The sequence below is a fragment of the Crinia signifera genome, chromosome 5 (genome assembly GCF_055691185.1).
Source record: "Crinia signifera chromosome 5, ASM5569118v1, whole genome shotgun sequence".
NCBI lineage: Eukaryota > Metazoa > Chordata > Amphibia > Anura > Myobatrachidae > Crinia > Crinia signifera.
In genome coordinates, this window is record NC_139221.1 from 89,618,215 (window position 1) to 89,639,850 (window position 21,636).

The 21,636-nt window shown below is 39.2% G+C and overlaps 1 protein-coding gene across 6 annotated transcripts in view; it reads right to left on the reverse strand.

Moving 5' to 3' along the window:
• The window catches only part of PIEZO2 (piezo type mechanosensitive ion channel component 2), a 360,808-nt gene that overhangs the window by 91,374 nt on the left and 247,798 nt on the right, over positions 1–21,636 (reverse strand). For 4 of the 6 annotated variants that reach the window (XM_083187662.1, XM_083187660.1, XM_083187659.1 and 1 more), the window contains exons 9-17: positions 21,047–21,175; positions 17,863–17,901; positions 14,945–15,083; positions 13,404–13,555; positions 12,491–12,724; positions 9,001–9,115; positions 8,648–8,856; positions 6,217–6,365; positions 5,125–5,298 (exon numbers count right to left, since the gene is read on the reverse strand). In XM_083187662.1, coding sequence (XP_083043788.1) covers positions 5,125–5,298; positions 6,217–6,365; positions 8,648–8,856; positions 9,001–9,115; positions 12,491–12,724; positions 13,404–13,555; positions 14,945–15,083; positions 17,863–17,901; positions 21,047–21,175 — 1,340 coding nt within the window. Of the gene's footprint in view, positions 1–1,706; positions 1,749–5,124; positions 5,299–6,216; positions 6,366–8,647; positions 8,857–9,000; positions 9,116–12,490; positions 12,725–13,403; positions 13,556–14,944; positions 15,084–17,862; positions 17,902–21,046; positions 21,176–21,636 lie in introns of all 6 variants that reach the window. The other 2 variants (XM_083187657.1, XM_083187661.1) reach the window with 1 other exon arrangement.

A 21,636-nucleotide genomic window follows, 5' to 3' on the forward strand; every position in this document is an offset into this window, starting at 1 on the left:
AGAAACGTAATACAGAATATTTGCTGTATTAAACCCAAGTGCTGTTACTGAGACAAGCACCATCTGGGACTTGTTGTTCCAAAAAAGACTTTTATTAATCTTGCGCTCTATTCAATTGATATTATATATATATATATATATATATATATATATATATATATATATATATATATACACACACACATCTCTATATATAACCAAATAAATTATAAGTTTAAATTATAAACCCTCATTTCAAAACCAACTTTATTCTTTCTGCAAAAAAAAGGTTACACCAAAAAAATGACATTTGAAAAACGTTATTTAAAAATAATACACAAATACATGTGTACGTGTCCCACTCAAAGTCAACTTGTTCTCCTTAGCATAAATAAATAGCAACAGTAGCAAATGCTAAAATTTAGTCAGTCTAATAAACTACGTATTTTATAGTAAGAAAATGCTTTCAATAAAAACTGTTTTGTTTATGTACAAAAAGTGGAGTATTTTTTTTTTGGTACTCTTTACTTAGAAGGACGCCCATCTCGGCCATCTCGGGCATTGAATGCACTAAAAAATCAGGTGCGATGCGACAGACGAGATGCCCGAGATTTCCCATAGGGAACAATGTTAAATGTCTCAATTGACCCGATTTTCCTGTTCAATGCCTCAATTGACCCAATTTTTCCATAGGAAACAATGTTAAATGGGCCACAGAGGCCAAATAGGCACCCTGAAGTGAATAATGGCCACCCGAATTGTTAACGCCACCCCACGATCAACGTCAACCCGAAGCGTGGCGAGCGCAGCGAGCCCGCGAGGGGCGGCGGTACGCGTCCTACGACCTTTTCATACCCCCACTATCCACGTCGGCGTGGAGTTGAGAATAGAAAGTGTGGCGAGCGCAGCGAGCCACCGAGCCCGAAGCGTGGCGAGCGCAGCGAGCCCCGCGAGGGGACGCGGATACCTTCACAGGTATCCGCATCCCCTCGCGGGCTTCACAGCTGTCCGCGTACCCTCGCGGGGCTCGCTGCGCTCGCCACGCTTCGGGCTCGGTGGCTCGCTGCGCTCGCCACACTTTCTATTCTCAACTCCACGCCAACGTGGATAGTGGGGGTATGAAAAGGTCGTAGGACGCGTACCGCCGCCCCTCGCGGGCTCGCTGCGCTCGCCACGCATCGGGTTGACGTTGATCGTGGGGTGGCGTTAACAATTCGGGTGGCCATTATACACTTCAGGGTGCCTATTTGGCCTCTGTGGCCCATTTAACATTGTTTCCTATGGAAAAATCGGGTCAATTGAGGCATTGAACAGGAAAATTGGGTCAATTGAGACATTTAACATTGTTCCCTATGGGAAATCTCGGGCATCTCGTCTGTCGCATCGCACCCGATTTTTTAGTGCATTCAATGCCCGAGATGCCCGAGATTTTTTACTAACGATGCCCACGATCAAAATCGTGGGCGCCCTTCTAAGTAAAGAGTACCTTTTTTTTTGTATTATTAATAACCATTTATTTATATATTTTCCTGTCTGAAGCAATTGTTAAATTCAGTGTAAACAAAATAATTGTGCTATAAATAAATTCATCTTTCAACACTATTTTAAATGCAATATTCAAGCACATGCAGCCGAGGTATAAAGACACGAAATACAATTTGTTGAATTTTTCATGTCATTTTTGGTTTATGGTTAGATGGTCAGAAATTAAACATGTCAATACCCACCTATTTATTATTAGGTAAACACGGCCATTAACTTTGGCGTGGCTACGAGTTGAGAGATGGAGGCACAAGAATGCATGCAATGAAAAATGAGTTAAGAGAGAAAAAGAAACAGTTAAATAGGATGAAACAGAATATGGCAAGATGTATGTCGGAGTGGTTGCCGGAAATGAATATTAATGACAGTAAAGTATCCTAAGTTGACAAAGTACATGAAAACTAAGCCTGGAAAGAGATTAGTTCAAAGTCTGAGAGCAGCTATATATCTTCCTTTAAGAGGATGTTACCGGTATAATGGTTTGTTAACTGTGCATTAACAAAAATTTCATAGCCATTGCCAAGGGGACCGTATCCAGCCAGATATTCAGTCTGGTAAAAATAAGTAGAAAAATTATAGCATTGCTATTCCTATCTTCTACAAGCACTGGCTCTTGTTTGCAGGGAATTGGGATTTGTAGACTTTGCCAAACTAAAATGTTTATATAATCATGCCTATATTTACTGTAAGTAGTAGTAGTAGTACACAGTACACAGCATATTAATATTTTGAAGAACATCAAAGTTGTAATCGACCCATCAATCTTGTAATTACCCGATATTGCTCATTTTTGTTAGCATTCTTTTTTTGATAAACATACACCTTCTTATGGAATATGTCTATATTTGGGTGCAAAATATTATCATTTTTGTTAGCCGACTTATTTGTTAGCAAGAACATAGCTGAAAGATTGTAAATGAATTTAAGCGCTCAAAGAGGTTATAAAACCCCGCAATCTGAGACATCAATGCATGCCTTTCTTCTTGCAAATCTTACATTTACACTGACAATCCTTCAGATAGAATTTCAATTCAATCTGTGAGCTACAGAGTGGGGTATGGAAGGAATTTATGCCATATATTACATATGAAGTATTATACACACTAAAACACTTAATCAACATCTTTAAATATTATATATGCAAGTACCAACAAACACTTGAAGAGAATCGATAGGCAGACAAATATGCGTAGATTTATTCCATATGCTATGCGACCATCATAAGGTAAAATACTTAGGGAATACACTCAGGATATGCTGGAGACTACAGGGCTGTTATATGTATAAACCGTAAAAATCAAGACATTCACGTTAAACTGAATTGTGGCTCTTAAGGTTGATGAAAATAGACCATTCTGAATAGGCTACACAAATTCATTTAAAAGTATTTTAAAAACAATATCTTTTTTTTTTTAAATAGACATGTGTTGAGCTAAATTCAAAAATAAAATATTCTAAAAATAGCACAACACTGTTCAATGAATTATAAGTAATCCCCCCCCCCCAAAAAAAAAATCAACTTTAACTGTGTTTAGTATTTCAATATGTTTCTTAACATGATTAGGCCAATTGATTTTCCTATTTTCTTTTTACTTTTAATTATTGTAGAAAAAGCTAAGCAACTCCTGTTGCATACATTAGTGCTAGAATGAAAGATAAAAAACCCATGATCTTATTTGCATTTACCGTCTACCTTATAGCAAACTACAGTATAGTTCTAGGTAATTGTTGGCTTAGTAAGGCTGCATACACTGTGTGTCACTGAGTGTAAAGGTACTGCCCAGTGGCAAACGATTTTTAGAGGGGGGTTTCCAAATGGAATCCAAAATCTCCCACTGGAGTAAGTACGTCTGGGGGAGCGGTAACAGCCTCGAAAATTTGTCTTTTTAAACATTGGATACTGTATGGAATACAGAATTAATATGTAACAGTACAGATGGTCTACAGTATAGGCCAGCAGTCCTCAAACAGTTTTGCTCTGAGACCCCGTCAGACAATACAAATAATGACAGGACCCCAGCAAGTTATTGCAGAAGGTCATCACATCACAGACTGCATGATGTGGTGGCAGCTCTATTGATGTGGTGGCAGCTCTATTGATCATATTATATACCAGTGCTATTGTTGTCATCATTTTAGACACTTTCCAAGAGGAGAGGGGTTTCCGGTCAACCAGAAACCCCCCATGCGTTTGCCTATGCTGCCATATCTAAATCTATCAAAACTGATTGATAGTTCTTTTCAGAAACAATATTTCATTGGGGTCAATCCTATTAGTGCCAAATTCTGGGCCGAATTCGCTTAAAATTTCTCGCACCCCTATGGAAAGTGTGCCCGGTGCTGAGATGTTTCGCGAGTGAGTATCATCCGCACCTAATAGGATCGACCCCACTGAATGATTTTTACACACAGCCTGCATGAAACGAAGGTTGTTGTCAAGTGCACCACAAAACCTTTTTGGTTGGGGGGGGATGCAAGATAGAATTTCATTTGTTGCCCTGAATTGCTGAATGTTGTCCTCTCAGGGCAGCTGGACTTACCGACCTGATGACAGAGATTTCTATCTACAGTTGTGGCTGCTGTTAGCTTGCCCGTGAATTGGACGGATCAAAATTGCAACTAGCTGCAACGATGTGTGACACATTCGTGGCAGTATATGCACCCATGCAATCTTAGGGATCACTGGAGTATTACGGTGGTTCTGCTAGCATATATCAGAGATATCTGCTGTGCTTTCACAGTTTCCCATCACAATATTGATGGTAAAACATATCAGATATTTTTGACATCTGCTTGCAAAACCTTTGTAATACTTTCAGGGGATACTGACGTCAGCCACCCGCCTCAAGCAGGCATCGACACACCTGCATCTACAAGGGTTCCCCTGCTTCTGCCTCATGACTGACCCCTTCCTGACCCTCCTGGAGCGAACAACCCGGCAAGTGTGAAACTGGCCAAAGCATATACGTGCATGATCGAACCCGACCAACGTGGACACTGCCGAATTCGGCAGGCTAAGAGCGGGTCTGAATCAACCACTAGGTGGGAAATGGCGGAGGTCAGGGGGTGCCTCAAGTGAAGTGGGTGGGAGGACAAAGGGGAACTGAGGGAGAAAAAGGGGAGGAACATATAAAGTGGGAGACGAGAAGGGCCAGCTCACAGTAACTAGTCACACACTGTAGGGGCTAGAACTGTGTGCAGGTGTGGGAGGAGGTGGAGCAGCTAGAAAGGAGATTTTATCCATCCATCCTATATTAACTGTAGATGTCGGCGCACTGCATCCATTTTCGGAGATTTGGTCATGTTCTGCATAATGCAATACATTATGGGGTTTGGATAAGGAAGGCAATGCCATCTTTAGAAACATATGTTTTATGCTAGCATTTACTAAGCCGATGTAAATTATCACTATTACAATTTTTTTTACAAATGTTAATAAAATGTGCACTTTATACATGAAGTAATTCTCATAATAGATAATATAACATTTCCTTATCTTACATTACACTACAATAACTACCCTGCAGATCACAAGAGTGAACAACATACATATACTGTTGCAGGTGTAAGGGAGTGGCTATATTCAGGTCTCCTTTTTCCTACCTGTAAATTGTGTTGTCCTGTTTGCTGGTTACGGCCTTAAGGTCTGTGAGCTGCAGGAAATGGTCATGAAAGTAATGAAGGTGTAATATGCACACCAATAGAAAGGAAGTTGGGATAAATATACGAGTAAACAGGTCAGTCAGACCAAATGTTTCTAAACCGAGATCTGCTAGCCTGAAAAACAAAGCAAGATTTCAGATTATGACAGAAACATAATAATAATAATAATAATAATAATAATAATAATAATAATAATAATAATAATCATCACAATTATATCCTACTATAGAGGAATATATGGATTTAGAAGTGGCAAGTTCTGTTACCAGAAATGCACACAGCAGAGCTTCTGTTTTACCCAAGAATCTTTGTTGGTCTCTGCCATCTTTATATTTTACAATAGGGTGCATGTTATTTACATACTGAATATTACATTTAATTATCTCAATAATTAAGCAAAGATGCTTAAGAGGAGAAAGGATAAATAATTACAATTCAAAATGTGCCTCTGACAAAAGTGTGACTAAAACTTTATTGTCTTGTGTGGACAATAATTACCAATTTCTCTTCCAATTTACACATGAGTTATTAAAGTGATTGTTTATGTTCTGCATTTAAGAAGTGAATGTTTTTAAATGGGATGGGGAAAAATACATCTGTATGAACCCACTCTTCTAGAATTACAGACTTTTTAAAATGATTACAAAGTAACAGATCCAACTTACTTTAGGGCTAGGTAGATTTTGTATTGTATGTTTGCATGCTTACAATGTGCACACATTTTTACATGGTATCTCGCTATTACTGTATGTCATAAAATAGTTTAGCCATGTTAATATACAAAGGATTTTTATGATAAATATATTTTACAAGTGATCTGAATGAGATATCCTACAACACAAACAGTACTGGGACTATATATATATATATATATATATATATATATATATATATATATATATATATACATACACACACACACATTCTCAAATGAATGTGAACTCATTTGTGCACATAAAAGCAGCACATGTTACGCTTTTATAACTGAAAATGTAAATAATTGTACAAAAGTATGTCAATGCACACACATACTTCTCTTCATTTAATCCGGTCATATTCATCCAAATGGGTGGGAAGGATTTAAACTGGTAAGTATAAATTAAGATAAGCACCAACATGGTGTAAACTACCACAGACATCCAGAAATATTTTAAAATCCGTCTCCACCATTCATAGTGCACCTAAAATGTAAAAATAATAATTAAAAATCATAAAATGTATGAACAAAAGATTCAATAAACATTGAAAAAGTATAAAGAAGAAATATTGTAGTAATAACAAAGTATACCTGAGACATCCTAACAGCAATCTGCTGACTGATAAACAGGAAAAACATATATGGCAAAGGTGGCAGAAGAACAACTCTGATGCCCCTTTCCCACTGCAGGCTTTACACGGTAAAATGCCGTTTTTTTAGCCTTTTTAAACGGCTAGAGCTGCAGTGGGAAAGCTCCAGGTTGCTTTACACGGGTAACAAATACCGGTATTTGTTAACCGGGTAAAAAGCAGTCTTTTTACCGTGTAAGAGCCGTTTTTTTGGCAATGGGAAAGGGTTTTAAACGGTATTTAGAAATAATAATAAAGGTTAAGAACATGATTGGTGCATGTGATGTTTTTAATGACAGGCAAGGTTTACTAGAGAGTTTAAACGTGTTGCTTTGTGGTTTACACGGGTAAGTGTAAATAGGACAAAAACTGCTTTTAAACGTTATTTTAACGTTTAAAAGCTGCAGTGGGAAAGGGTCTTTGTGGCTATTACCCGGGTAAAGACACGTTTAAAAAAAACGGGTCTTTACCCGGGTAGGCAGTGGGAAAGCAGCATGAGTAAGTAGCTTTCTTAACAACTTACTGTAGCTGGCAATTCTCCCCCCAAAAAACTGCTCAGAAGATGTATTTTTTTTAAATGATTTAATCAAGATTAAAAAGTATTTTGTTTATATTATTTTTTCCCCACCTCCACTGACAGTTCTCCCCAGGGCCGCCGAGAGGAGGGGGGTACTAACTAGCGGGGCTTGCATCCCTCTCCGTCCCTCCCAGGCAGCAGCAGCACACACCTACAGCATGTGCTGTACTGACAGCAGGCTCAGCATGAACCTGGTCCAGGTGCGTGCTGCCTGTTGGTGGGTGGATCCTGTCCGGGGGTCTGTGACGCTGTGGTCTTTGCGTCTTTGTGTCTATGCTGCCACGGAGCTCATCAGTGTCTGGTCCAGTACTCCTGGTGAATCCATCCGGCATTAGTTATTCTTCTTGTTTTCTTCAAGGATCAGTCACAAACTTTGGTATTTCTCCACGGCAAACTGTATTATTGCATATGCAAAGAACTTATATCCGCCCAGCTACTTTCCGGTCCCCAGCCGACCCAGATTCCTTGAATCCCCTCCAGACTCCAGGCTCACAAAATACACAGAGCCTGACAGAGCCTTCTGTTAGCACAGCACATGCTGTAGGTGTGTGCTGCTGCTGAGTTGGGGGACAATAACACAATTAGGGCACGCCCCCAAATTTTTACCGGGGCCCGGCATACCTCTCGGCGGCCCTGGTTCTCCCCCTAGTGGGTTACTCCTCCACCCTCATGGGCTCTTAACCTACACTCTCCACACAGCAGAGCATGTGTTAGGGGTGACTAATAGGGGATCAGTCCCACGGCTGAAGATGATCTCTGCATTTGATCCTCAAAGCATGCACTCCAGAATGCCATTCACATGGCAATCTGGGGCATGATTCTGGCCTTGATGTTGGCAGTCACAGACTGACACACAACTGCAGGGGTCCTGGGGTGCAGAATGCATCTCCTCATCTTAAGCCAGGGCACACAGTGGGGCGTTACAGTCCCATGTGATCTTGCCAGTCTACACAAGTGCCTTTTTAGCATTTACAAGGCACCTTTATACCTCTAGTAAATCACACACTGCAGTGTTGTATTTATAATGGTTGTAGGGTCTCTGTAGTGATTATTACACAAATATGTCTCCAGTGCACTTGGAGAAGGTAGCTAAGACTTTAGCACTGTATCAGAGGCTTTGTCACATTCTGCACATGCGCCCTATTCTTTCTGTGCATTCTCCACATATGTCATATCATCTCTCAATTCCCTATGAACCATGGATAGGTTACATAATAATCTACTTGATGGTCTGTGGTGTAATGAGAGTCAAGTGTTCTAAGGGTTGAGAAGAAAATAAAGAAATCTGACTGACCGTGACAGTTAATTGATAATAAATCTATAATCACTTTTACCTGTGTTCTATATTTAAAATGGTTGCTATCTGAAATCAGTTGTAACAAACATTGTAATTGTGGTACACAAGTTTTGGAAGGTCATTAATTATATCTAATGTATATTTTCAGTTATACCGATCTACAGTTTACATGATAGAATAAAAATGATACATCCATCTATAACATTATTTCATAAAGAAAGAGAACAGGCGATGCACATATTACACATGTAACATATATGTACCTGATACAGAGCCACACAGAACAGGAAGAGCATCATGTAGATGATTTTGTACATGACTATTTTCCCCTCAAAGCTGACAAAGAAGAACATTCCTCCACAAACGTATATCCAATACTTGACAAACATTGCCATCACTATGTTCCCCAGCACCTTCATAATATCATTGTCGTCATCTTCTTTTTCTTCTTCATCCGGTGGCAATTCTTCTTCTAAGAAAGATCAAAGGTGTCACTGCACTCATGATTCAACAACGGTTCATTCATACAGCACTAACAAACGTAGCTTAAACTGACATAATGTATCACGACATCCATTTCAAGACTACGTCAAAATAAATGTTCTCATTTTCTCACCTTTGTCCTGGCTTCCAACTTTTATTTCTGACAAAGTTGCTTCTTTTATCTTTAACAGATTTTGCTCGGTTAGGTGTTGTCTGAGCAAAAGCCAAAAAGTAACTAAGAAAAGTATCTATATCAAAGAGAAGAGAAAAAACAGAAGTGTATCTACCGTTATATACTGTTATTTGTTTATCTTTTTACAGCTATGATATAATGCCTTTACTTAGTATATTTATTCATCCTTTACAAAATTATCTTATTTTATTTATTGTCCAATATATCACACTAGCTGAATTACCTTATGTTGCTCAGTTTTGGTTGCACAATAAGCATTACTTGAACTTTATCCTTCTTTTGTTTTAAGCTTAACTGCTTGCCATGCCGATGGTGTGACCAGCATACACCTGTCTGTGGTTGGCTCCCAGATCTGACCACAGTTTTTTTTTCTTAAATTCCATGTCCTCTACCTCCTTTATGTTATGCAACTTTGCAATATCTTGCATGCCTGACTCCCTTTGTAGTGGCCAGACCCCTTTTTGGTCCCCCAGCGGCTTGGGGTCTAAGTGGCTGTGAACCTAATCGAACACAATCAATGTCCTCTACCCCCTCTATGTTATGCAACTTTGCCATATGTTGCTTCTCTGACCCACTTTGTGTAGTGGCCAGCCCCCTTTTTAGGCCCCTAGGACCCCCACTGGTTTGTATTTGCATTTGTACTAAGCTTGGTGTAAATTGCTCCAGGCATTCCTAAGTTACAGTATGCTGGAACATACATACATACATAAACACATACATACATTTTTTATACATACACACATATATATATATCAGTCCAAATCAGCCGGCACTCACTTTTAACTCCTTGGTAATGAAGCCCCGGTGCCGAATGTATAGTATGCAGCAATCCAAAATGACAGCACTCGAGAGGCAATTTTAAATGCAAAAGACAGGTCTGTATTTAGCTTACAAGCTTTCGGGGTGTGATCCCCTTCATCAGGTTTACAGACAACTGTTGTCTGTAAACCTGATGAAGGGGATCACACCCCGAAAGCTTGTAAGCTAAATACAGACCTGTCTTTTGCATTTAAAATTGCCTCTCGAGTGCTGTCATTTTGGATTGCTATATATATATATATATATATATATATATATATATATATATATATATATAGAATCACACTCACCCCATCCACAGCAGCAAACGGAGCAAGATAAACGGATCAGCACTCAGTAATTGGTGAAGAAAGTAAAGTGTATTTACATTACACGCATGTTATAACAAACAGTGCAGACAGCTGTCCCAACAGCTGTTTCAACCGGGGTGTCCCGGTTTTCATCAGGGACACCCCGGTTGAAACAGCTGTTGGGACAGCTGTCTGCACTGTTTGTTATAACATGCGTGTAATGTAAATACACTTTACTTTCTTCACCAATTACTGAGTGCTGATCCGTTTATCTTGCTCCGTTTGCTGCTGTGGATGGGGTGAGTGTGATTCTATAGTAACATTTCTGGACCCTGCACCGACTGAACTCCCTACAAGTGAGTGCCATCTTGCCTTTTTTCATTATTATATATATATATATATATATATATAATTATATTACACTTTACAGTATAACACACATAATCATTAGCCTTGAACAAATTAGCTTAGTTCGAAATAAATGTTTTTGTTTCATTTATATTTTTTTCATTTCTTACAATATACAGATAGAGCCAGTTTCATCCTTGGCCGGCGCTCGCCAGATCCCTTTCACTACAGATCCCTTTCACGCGCACGCACCTCCCAGTATCACGGCGGCTGGGCAGCGTCTCCCTGCCTGTCTCCGCTTCAGGGAGGTGCTGCCCAGTTCGGGGGGGGGGGGTCGGGGCGGCGAGGGGGACTGGTGGTGACGGCGGGGGAAGCAGCGGGGACCCCTGCCAAGCTCCCCTGCAAGGATGAGCCCGGCTAAATCTGTACAGTATCCAAAGACTACTTGAGTTTTTTTTACAGTGTCCATTTTAGGACATAATTTAATGTATCCCAGTAAATATTATAATGAGAATGGACATGATCATTTGTCGGTGTGTGAGGTGTCTGTATGGGGAGTGATATGTGATGTGTGGCGAGTGAGAAGCAATAAAAAGTGTGAGTGACATAGGTGACATATGATTAATGACAGGTGGGTCACCCAATAGCGAATCAGTTATAAAATATGTTTACCAAGTAATTAAGAAGCATGATGAGTGACTATCATGCATCAACTACAGTATAGCATGGACAAAATGATTATCTTTTTATATTTCACAATATAGGTTTATACACAGTTCTTTTCATTAGATTTTTTTTTCAACCAGTGACTTAATAATGTATGTTAATGCTTCCCCCAAAATTCTTAAAAATCAGAACGATACATCACACTTCTACAGTATATCATATTCTCTGTACACGACATTCATTCTTCATGCCTCTCTCACAAATAGTCATTCATCATGCACGACACATCACAGGCTTGTGAGGGGATGCGGTACACTGATACGGTGTTCAGGTTGACTTACGTTGAAATTCGGGACAAAAACACCTGAAAAACTCATGTCGACTTTTTGGTTGTCGTCCTTCCCATTGTCACCCTAATGCCTGTGTGACCTTCTGACCCTGTCGACCTATTTCAAGTGTCGACCTAAGCCCTAAAGACCTTCATACTGTTGACCCATACCCAATTTGTCTGATAAATGAGCAGAGTCTTCCAGTCGGGATGCAGTTAAAATCCCGGCGGTCGGGATCCCGGCATTCAGAATCCCGACGCCGGAATCCCGACCACCGAAATCCCGACACATTCTCCCTCCGTGGGTGTCCACGACACCCCTGGAGGGAGAATAAATTAGTGTGCCGAGCGTAGCGCGGCACCGGGCCCGCTGCGTGGCGAGCGCGCAAGGAGGGGCGATCCACGTCCCCCCCTTGTCGGGATTTTGGCTGTCGAGATTTTGGCTGTCGGGATTCCGGCGTCGGGATTCTGAACGCCGGGATCCCGACCGCCGGGATTCAGTACTGAATCCTTCCAGTCATCATGTACAATCAGAATTTGATGTGAGGTGTCCAGCCATGCCCTAAAGACTCCACCCAGCTCCTTACCACACACTGGAGACATGCAACAGACCCTAACTGGCTGTGTACAAGCAGTAGAATAGGCTCTCTATTGTATATTATGTCAATAACATGGTGTATATTGATCACTAAGCGATAAACAATGGCCACCAGATGTTTGTCTTCTTTCTTCACTAGCCAACATACAGGACTCCGGATAGGTTCTATATTGTACATTAACCCTCAGACTGGGGAATACTTTCAGCACTAGCTACCAGATGAATGACTGTTTTGTACACATCAGCCACCAGAGAATGAATGGTCTCTGTATTGTATTCTAGCCACCAGAGTATAATATCTCTGTACTGCACAACAGCCAGCACAAAACTCTCTTTTAGATCTTTTATTAACTATCAGAACATTGTGTGCTATCGGTTCACCTTGGATGCAAGTTCTTCTGGCTTCTTTCGCTCTAGAAGACCTTGAACCTCAGAAAGTTCTGATGTCAAGTCTATGCTCCATATGTATTGTAAAGTTACCAACAAATTGCCATAGATAACCATAAACGGTGAACTAATCATGGCATACTTCCTCCTATCACGAATCATCCAGAGGGCACATGACCATATTAATAACACAAATGTTAGCCAACTATGGTACGTGATACTCCAAGCCTAGTAAGAAAAGAAAACATAATAAGTGTAGCAAATACAGGCAAATGTTATAGGCATCACATTATTTACTAACTTTACATAATATTCCATAATCCATATTACAAAATATAAAGTGATACATTTCTGAAAGTCCTACATACACTGCCTGACACTTTCAACACATTGAATCAGATGGGCATACTGGAAAATCCAGTACGTTCACACAATCGATATTACTGGATCAGTCACCCACAGCCACGCTGCAGTTCTGGCTGATACGCCCAATATTATTGAATCAGCCAGACAATTGTCACGTGCATGACCATCGTGAGTCAGCCCTAAACTATGTCGTTTGATTTCTGAGTTTTCAAGGGACTACACACAAACCTTCTGGTAAATGCTGGCAACTGGTTTACACAGTAATTAGACAGGAGATGTATAAAGATGTTTAATTGTTCATTACCAATAGTATCATTTGACTGGTAATGGGTTTATCAAAAAAGATGCTCCCTTTATGGGGCCGAACGCTCCTAAGAGCCTTTAATTGATTTGCTTTCAATAGTTTTTAATTATTTTTATTATTATACAATTATTATTATTATTATTATTAATATCATCATCAGTTTTATAATTACATTTGTAGAATAATATTAGAATAATATTAATAATAACCAAAAATATAGTTAATATACTATCTTACCATCATAGAAATGAGAGCACATATATAGCTTTGCTTCATGATAAACTGCAACGCCACCACCATGGCATGAACCTTGGCATTTTCTTTCTTCTCAGAACCTTCCTCTTCCATCTCCCCTTCTACTAATTCTTCTTCACCTTCTTCTTTCTTTTCTGATGGAACACATGTTAGCAATTCTTCATCATAGAACAAATGCTGACAATCTTCTGAAACTTTTACATGTATATTTCAGCTATTGTTACAAGTTCTTTTACATAACCCCGATTTAGACAAAGGTGGATCAATAATTGCCTGTGTTTGAAGACAGGTGGCGTTGCTGAGGAAAGTTGGTATTATTATCGTGTACTACCATCTTTCAAACAATTTCAGATTGATTCAAAGGTTAGTTCTTGATCCACCCTCATATATATTAAGTTTAAGAACTGTAAGGTAAAACATTTATTTCAAAATAGTACAGGAATGTTTATTTCTAACCATTCTTTGTTATATTATGACATCAGATTACACAAAAATATAGTATAGAGCTCTGGGTACTAATCGTCTACAAACAATGTGCAGATATTAGGAAAATAAACAATATATAGATGTTTTCTTATGAGAAATACAATAGTCTCAACATAAAAGAAATGGGAAAAACAGGCAAATACTGTATAGTGTGCATGGTGCATGTAAGTGATATGTTAATTTATAATATGTATATATATATATATATATATATATATATATATATATATATATATATATATATATACAAACAGGGTCCTTTATTCAAACACAGGCCCTTATTCAGATCTGGGTTCTATAGTATATTTTTCTTTCTTTCTTTTTCCTTCTTTCTTTCTTGTTTTCTTTCTTTCTATATATATATATATAATGCTAAAAAACGTATTGTGCATCACACTCCCTAAGCAGCACAATACGTTTTTTAGCGGTTTAATAATAAGTAACATTCCCTATACTGAATATCATTACCCTTTTTCCATGTTTTTTAAAGTTTTTTAACATTCTCTAATACACATAATATGACACCTTTGCACTTTATTTTTTTCAGAAACAGTGAGCGCTTGCGCAATAGCAACAGGACGCTCACCTGACCACTTCACTGTATCAGCGCACAAACCCTGGAGTGGATGCCAGCGGGTTGCCCTGGCAACTGACGGAAGCCGGAAGTCATGGGAACACACTCCCCACCGGAAGTCTACACCGGAGCTTTTTTATGCACCATGTTTGTGTGTTCACCTATTTGATGAGTTGAATACAACTGTTTGCAATTTACTGAGAGTGCCGCCTCCTGTGACTCATTTATTTGGGAAACTCATCTCTATCTAATATTGTGGAGGGCACCCAGTAGCTGATTGGACGGTTCCAAGTGCCGGCCGTATTCCACTGTATATATATATATATATATATATATATATATATATATATATATATATATATATATATATATTGTAAAGTTTAAACTCAAACTTTTATTAGTCTGTAAAATTCACTTTACATGATGAAGGGTATTTTTACAAACATAACAGAAAGATTATTACCTGCGATTTCGTCTGTATGCTCCCATTTGTATTGTGGAGTAGAATACATATCAATTTTTGTTGGTCCATTCTCTATCGGAAGTGCTGTATTTATAGTATGATAATCAACTGGTGTTCCGTTAACTGTTACAAGCAATACCTGTCAAGTAGCAATTTGTAAGATTCATTCAGGCAAAAATAACATAAAATGTAATTAAGACATCAATCATACTATCTATGTGTATTCAAAAAGTCAGAAGAAATGGAGGCACAATATTTATTAAGAATGGAATAAGGGTCACTTATAGACTGTGAATGCTGTAGATGTGCACATGGACTTACAGCTATTTCCTGCCATGCACAAACAGAGATGCACACACCCACATTACGCATGCTGGTTGCACCTCCATAGATACCAACCTACAGTCCATTACAGGCATGTGACAAAAGTGATCATTTTGGCAAAAGTAAAAATCTTACATCCATCTTCATCAATTTATAATTTTACAATTTATGTTATTGCTTAATTCATTGTTGGTGCTTAAGTTATGAGAGTTAAGGCACTTATGCAAGTTCTCGTAGGGAGAAGTCACATAAGATTTCCCTTAAACTGCTCAGGAGCTTACTGGGTGGCAGGATCACATGAGAAATATCGCATACGGTCCTTTTACATGTGATATATTGCATGTGATGCCCATGCAACGCTGCCAGAGGCTGTCGGATCCGACGGATCCTTCGTGCAGCAGGTGGTGCAGAAGGTCCGACCTCCAACACTGTACACTGGACCACGCATTGGATAGGATCAGATGTGATTTGGCCACTTTTCACTTTGTGGGTCTCCCTGTATGTGATCTCCAATTCCTCTCACCCCAGCAAGTAATGCCTGAGTGACACTAAACTTAAATTGCCTTATTCCAAGTATAGTATAGCCACATTGTATAATGTACTTACTTAAAGGGCCTTAAAGAAGGACAGAACATTACTTTTTTTGTTGATTTCAACTACAGGGGAGAGACTGAGAAGTCACCCTGCTATCATAGGTGTGCGCACATAGAGTGTTAGGGGTGCACAGGCACCCCCTAATGCTGTGCCCGCCCTTATAAACAACTCTCTGCTGCTAGCAACCAGCAATACCTTTTACCAAAGACTTTTGCTTTTTAGAAATGTATTCTATTAAAAGAAGAGCCCATCATTAAATTATGTGTGTTTTGCATTGTTAATTGTACTAGACCATTGTCATATCACTACATATCTGTGTCATCGACATCCATATCTGTTTTTGACTTTATTTGCATGAACTGTTACAGAGAGTAATAAGAAGATTAAAAACTGACTGAAATAGGCCGGAGATTATGGTTCAGCTGAGAGACTTTTATATTGCAGTGAGTGCCAATAGATGGTGGTAGACACGCCTGATTGGTGTTGTTAGACGCACCCAAATGGCCGGTGTTATACATGCACAATAGGTGGTGCACCCCCTAATAAAATGTGCTGCGCACGCCTATGCCTGCTATAGACTCACTATGAACTGTATACAAAGGGCAATATACATCATCTTCAGTTACACATATTTATCTGGAACAGAACATTAGTGCAGGTGTTACTGCATGAAGTTATTCTCTATCTGTCAGAGGTTGCTGGTTGCGGTTCTCTCAGTTCGTCTAATGCAAACATGTATTTTTTTAAATTGGTTTAGAAATCTCTTTTTAATTTTTCCCTTCCTTAGAAGAGTACTTATATATTAACAAGGAGGAAATTTACAGTGTACCATTATTCTAATGTGACATTAGTTAGGGGGTTAAACGGTGAGGGTCGCTTGCTTTTGTCGATCCCCGCCATTTAACCCCCTTGCCGGCCACTCACGATATTCTACGTTCCGGAAAAATCCTAGCTGTCAGAGGACAGTGAGGATTACCCCAAACAGCGAGGCTCGTGGCTAATGCAGGGAGCCTGCTGCATTTAGCCGCGAGCCTCGCATTTTCTAGTGGCTGTACGCGCTGTTTACCCATTGCTGCAAAAACCTAGCGAGGGGGAAATGGCGTGTGCAGGGGGTCAGTTGAATACTGACTCTGCAAGCTGTCACAGCTTGCAAAAAAAATTGAATATACCCCTATTTATGCAGCCCAAGAGCCCACAGACAAGACTTTGCAACTGAAAGTTCAGGGGCAACCAGGATTGGCAGACCCACCAGGGGAGACTCCATATTATTGGAGTATGTAACAATAAGTATATTAGTTATTACAGATGCACTTCTATCACTTGTATATTTACAATCTGCAGCTTTTATTTATGTAAATGGATAAACTTGCATTCATTTAAATTTGCGCTTTTAATTTAACTGAACCAATAAATATGATCCTACATTATTAATATGTTTAATATTTAAAGGTGTCACATATACTTTAGAAAAACACTCCCTGCCAGCCAGGTGGTAAATGATCCAAACCTCTCTGGCTCAAATGGCTCAATCATATAAATTAATTTTAATATGAATAAAACTGCATTAAGAAAATTGATCTTGCATAAGTTTGGAAAAGATTATAATAATATATACAGTATACTACTACAAGAGGAAAACTAGAATACAGTCAGAGATGTGCATTTCTAATTCAGACATTTCAAACCAAACTGGCTTTGAATCACTGGAACTGGAATGGCTAGACCTGGATGGATTGTGATATAGTGTGTATGGCCAATGTCAGCAATCTACTATTGGGCAGTCACCAACCAACCACACCAACAGACGGTCATGTGATTTACAACAAAGCTCGGAGTGAGAATCCATCCAGTCTGCTCTCCCACGTTGACCTGCATATGTAGAGTATCTTAAATGAAGATTTATTAGGTAAATTATCGGTAAAGCAATATATGTTACATGACTACAATGTACAGCAGTTTAATGAAGCATCATTGTGAATGAACCATTGCTGTATACTAACATCAGATGGCTTGTATTCATCTTGAGTCAAGGAAAGAAGCTGCAAAAAGCAAAGCATCAGAAAATTAAAAGTAGCCACAATGATTTATTTACTCTGCACTAAAACAACATAAAGACACTTCAATAGAAACAACATTGCAAAAAATGAAATCAAAATAGAAAACACACATAGCACTACATTAAAGTAAAACAATAGCTAAAATACCATGTAATCCTATACCACGTAATCCTATACTTAAACGTACTAAAAAGGAGAGTAATTACTTCATATTATTGTTTCTCCGACTTTTGCATGATGTATTGTCCTAGAATGATGAGTCATAGACCATAAAATTCTGCTTTGGGAAGTTTTCAGAAACTAAGTCCAGCAAAATATTATTTTTTACAACTTGCTCAAAATCTAAAGAATGTAAGGTAATGTCAAATATATTTTTCAACACACTGTTCCCAGTTCTTTTCACACAGGAATACATTGTATTTTAGCTACATTTTATTCTTTAAGTAAGCATTTACAATACCATACATTTAAAATCATTTATTAGAATGTAATATAGCACTGAAATACCATTGTGGATCACTGTAGACTTTGGCAAAGACCAACAATAATGATTCTTAACTAAAGCTGGCCATACAGCTACAGATTTATTGTCAGATCTGGCTGGTAGGAACAAAAACCTGGTAATATCTGAGTGACAGTTTGACAGTTTTCCCAGCATATTGAAGCAAATGGTCAACTGTCATTTACTTTCATCCATTACCAGGCTTTTGATCCAACCAGCCAGATCAGAAAATAAATCAGTAGACGTTTGGCCAGCTTTACTCAACTTAATTTACTCTCCCAGTAACACTTGCTCCCTCGATCTCAGTACCATAATATATTTAGAATAACAAAGATTGCTGGGAAAATGTAAATTGTGTGAAGCTACTGTGTGCAACAAGTTTCCGGATGCAAAAACATATTATATTTACAAACTATGTGAACATTAAATGTGTAATATATATATATATATATATATATATATATATATATATATATATATATATATAAAAGTTTATATATTTATAAAAGTATTCACCAGAGGAGTCTATGCAAAGTTGCATGCTCTCAAACCACCTGGTGAAGCAGCTGGTCCAATCCAAAGCAGGTATGTCTTCAACATTCTGAATAAAGGTTTCCACTGCAGCTGTAGGTGACGCAATATGACCACTGTTCCATGCATCTTGTGCTTTTTTTGGGAACATGGAGAAGTAGTCATGGACCAGATAAGCCACTACTTTTCCTGGACTTGTGGGCAAGTGCATTGTCATGATGGAGAAAGGCACCATGAGTGAGAGTTCTTGGACGGTGCTTGGAAATGGCTTCCAACACTGTTTAGTTTACCAGTAACCAGTGACAGTGCACTGCTGCACAAGTGGTACGATAGCTACATGAACAGCCTTGGCAACAAAAACAGCCACTATCCACTTGACCATGCTGCAATAACATAGGGACCTATGTGGTGGTACACCTCCAAATTGTGTCCATGGGATCCAATGTGGTTGTTTGGTCTTGGTGTCAAAACTGTATATCCAGGATTCATAGCCACTGACGAACGACTGCCATCACACTTGGCCACCATCTCCTGAACTAAAAGTTTGAAAACCACTCATATATAGTGGTTTCAGATGGTGCTTCTCACCAAAAAAGACCCTCACAGTCTTAGTTACAGTATAGTTGTGGAAGATAATGGCTCTTCAGTAGCCTCTATTGAAAGTACTGTTTACAACCAGACAGATTGTGTCTACTCTTCCCAAGGCTGTAACTAGGTGTGTGGCAGTGGTGTCTTGCCCATAGCACATTTGCACTGTACCATTTGCATCCAGTAGCACCACCTGAATGGCTATTCCCCACTGGGCATTATGTATATAGCACTAAGGGGGCATTATGTATATATAGCACTATTTGGGTGTTATGTATATGAAACTACAGGGGACCTTATGTATATGGCACTATCGCCTTTGGTACGCATTGCTGCTATTTCAAGTATGGGGGGCATCAATTCCGTTTCTGGCAGAGGGCACCAAAATGTCTAGTTACAGCACTGTGTCTACTTATGCACTGCAGGTCCAGAAACTTATTGCACACTCTATATGTTCTTCACAGTTGCCACATAGTTGATTAGCCTTTAGTTCATGCCCTTTTGCTAGATTACACCAATGAATGAGTCTTACACAAAAGCGTACATTTATACATTTATTATGATGCAGTTACAAAGCCAGAATGGAATGTGACTTGTGTATACTAAGTTTTGTATGAGTATAGTATCCTTAATTTACATATGGGGGAGACGATACTGGCAGCAATGGCAAAACTACCATATTTGTGTGTGTGTGTGTTTGTGTGTGTGTGTATGAAAAGTAGGAGTATTATACAAGTAAAACTATTCTTGATTCTTTATCAGGACCAATACTGGTCCAGAGTTCATCAATTCTGGGTAGTGTATATATGTGGAAAATGTTACTGAGAGCAGTGGCGTAGCTAAGTTTTGGGCGCCCCCCGCCGTTAGGGGGTCTGGTCCCGGCGGCTCCGTTCTTCTGCTGAGGACCACCACAAAATGGCCGCCCCCATACAGCAGACAGTTTCAGAGAACTATGTGCTATACGGGGGCGGCCATATTGTGGTGGTCCTCAGCAGAAGAACGGAGCCGCCGGGACCAGCGAGATAGGTAAGTCTGCGTGTGATTGGGGGGGGGGTGTAACTATAGCACCGCAGCCCCCGGCGCCCCCACATGCACAGCGCCCCCCACACGGTGGTGGGGGCTGCGGTGCTATAGTTGCGCCGCTGACCGAGAGTACAAGAATGGAGGATTATTCCTGCAAGTAGAATGCAGACCTCTTGACAAAAACTTTTTTGCTTCATGCCTACTAAATGTATGCTATAATAACATGTGAGATTGTGTTTTGCATCAATAAAATTATTCAGATAAGAGAAGATGATATACTCAGGGATTTAGAACCATAACACATAAAGAGAAGTTTTCTTGGGTTCATTAAACCATTTTGTATTCAATATGAATAAACCAGTATAATTCTTCATAATGATACCCCACAACATGCAGTACTGCATCCTGTTTCAAGGGAAAGAATGACACAGCCTCTGATTCAGAATAATTCAAATAAAAGTAAAAATTTTGGCCAAGTCTTACTTTTTGTTCATCTGTAGGATATTGAGTAGCATACCACAGACTGCGTCTTCTCTCTGCAGTGAGAGGTCCTGGGCTGCAGTCTTCTTCACCCACTCCTTCCTCATTTCCTTTATCTTCTTCATAGTTAATCTATAAAAAAAATCTGCAGTATAAATACTCTAATAAACACAGAAGATTCGCAAGTATCATCTATAGAGAAGTACATGCCTTTTGTCAAATACTTTTGCATCAACTGAGTTTTTTTTTATAGTTTTATAATTCAAGGATGAAAGCAGTGGTGGCTCTAGAGGAGGAGTTGTAGCATAGTCCAAAATTCAAATAGAAGAGCCACGCACCAACTGCCAGTGAGTTCCGGATGGGGATGTTTGCCAGTGTTTGGGGTGACAGTTGGTGTGGCTCCCCTATTTGAATTTTGAACTGCGCTGCAGGATCACCTTTGGAGCCACCAATGGATGTAAGGCTTGTAGTTGCTGTAAGTACTTATTTTTGCTTTATTGAATACTTTTTTAAAAGTTTACTTTGATTAAGGTGGGGTGATTATTTTTGTACACCTTAGCACCTTTGCATGTACACACAGGGTAAGGCATTCA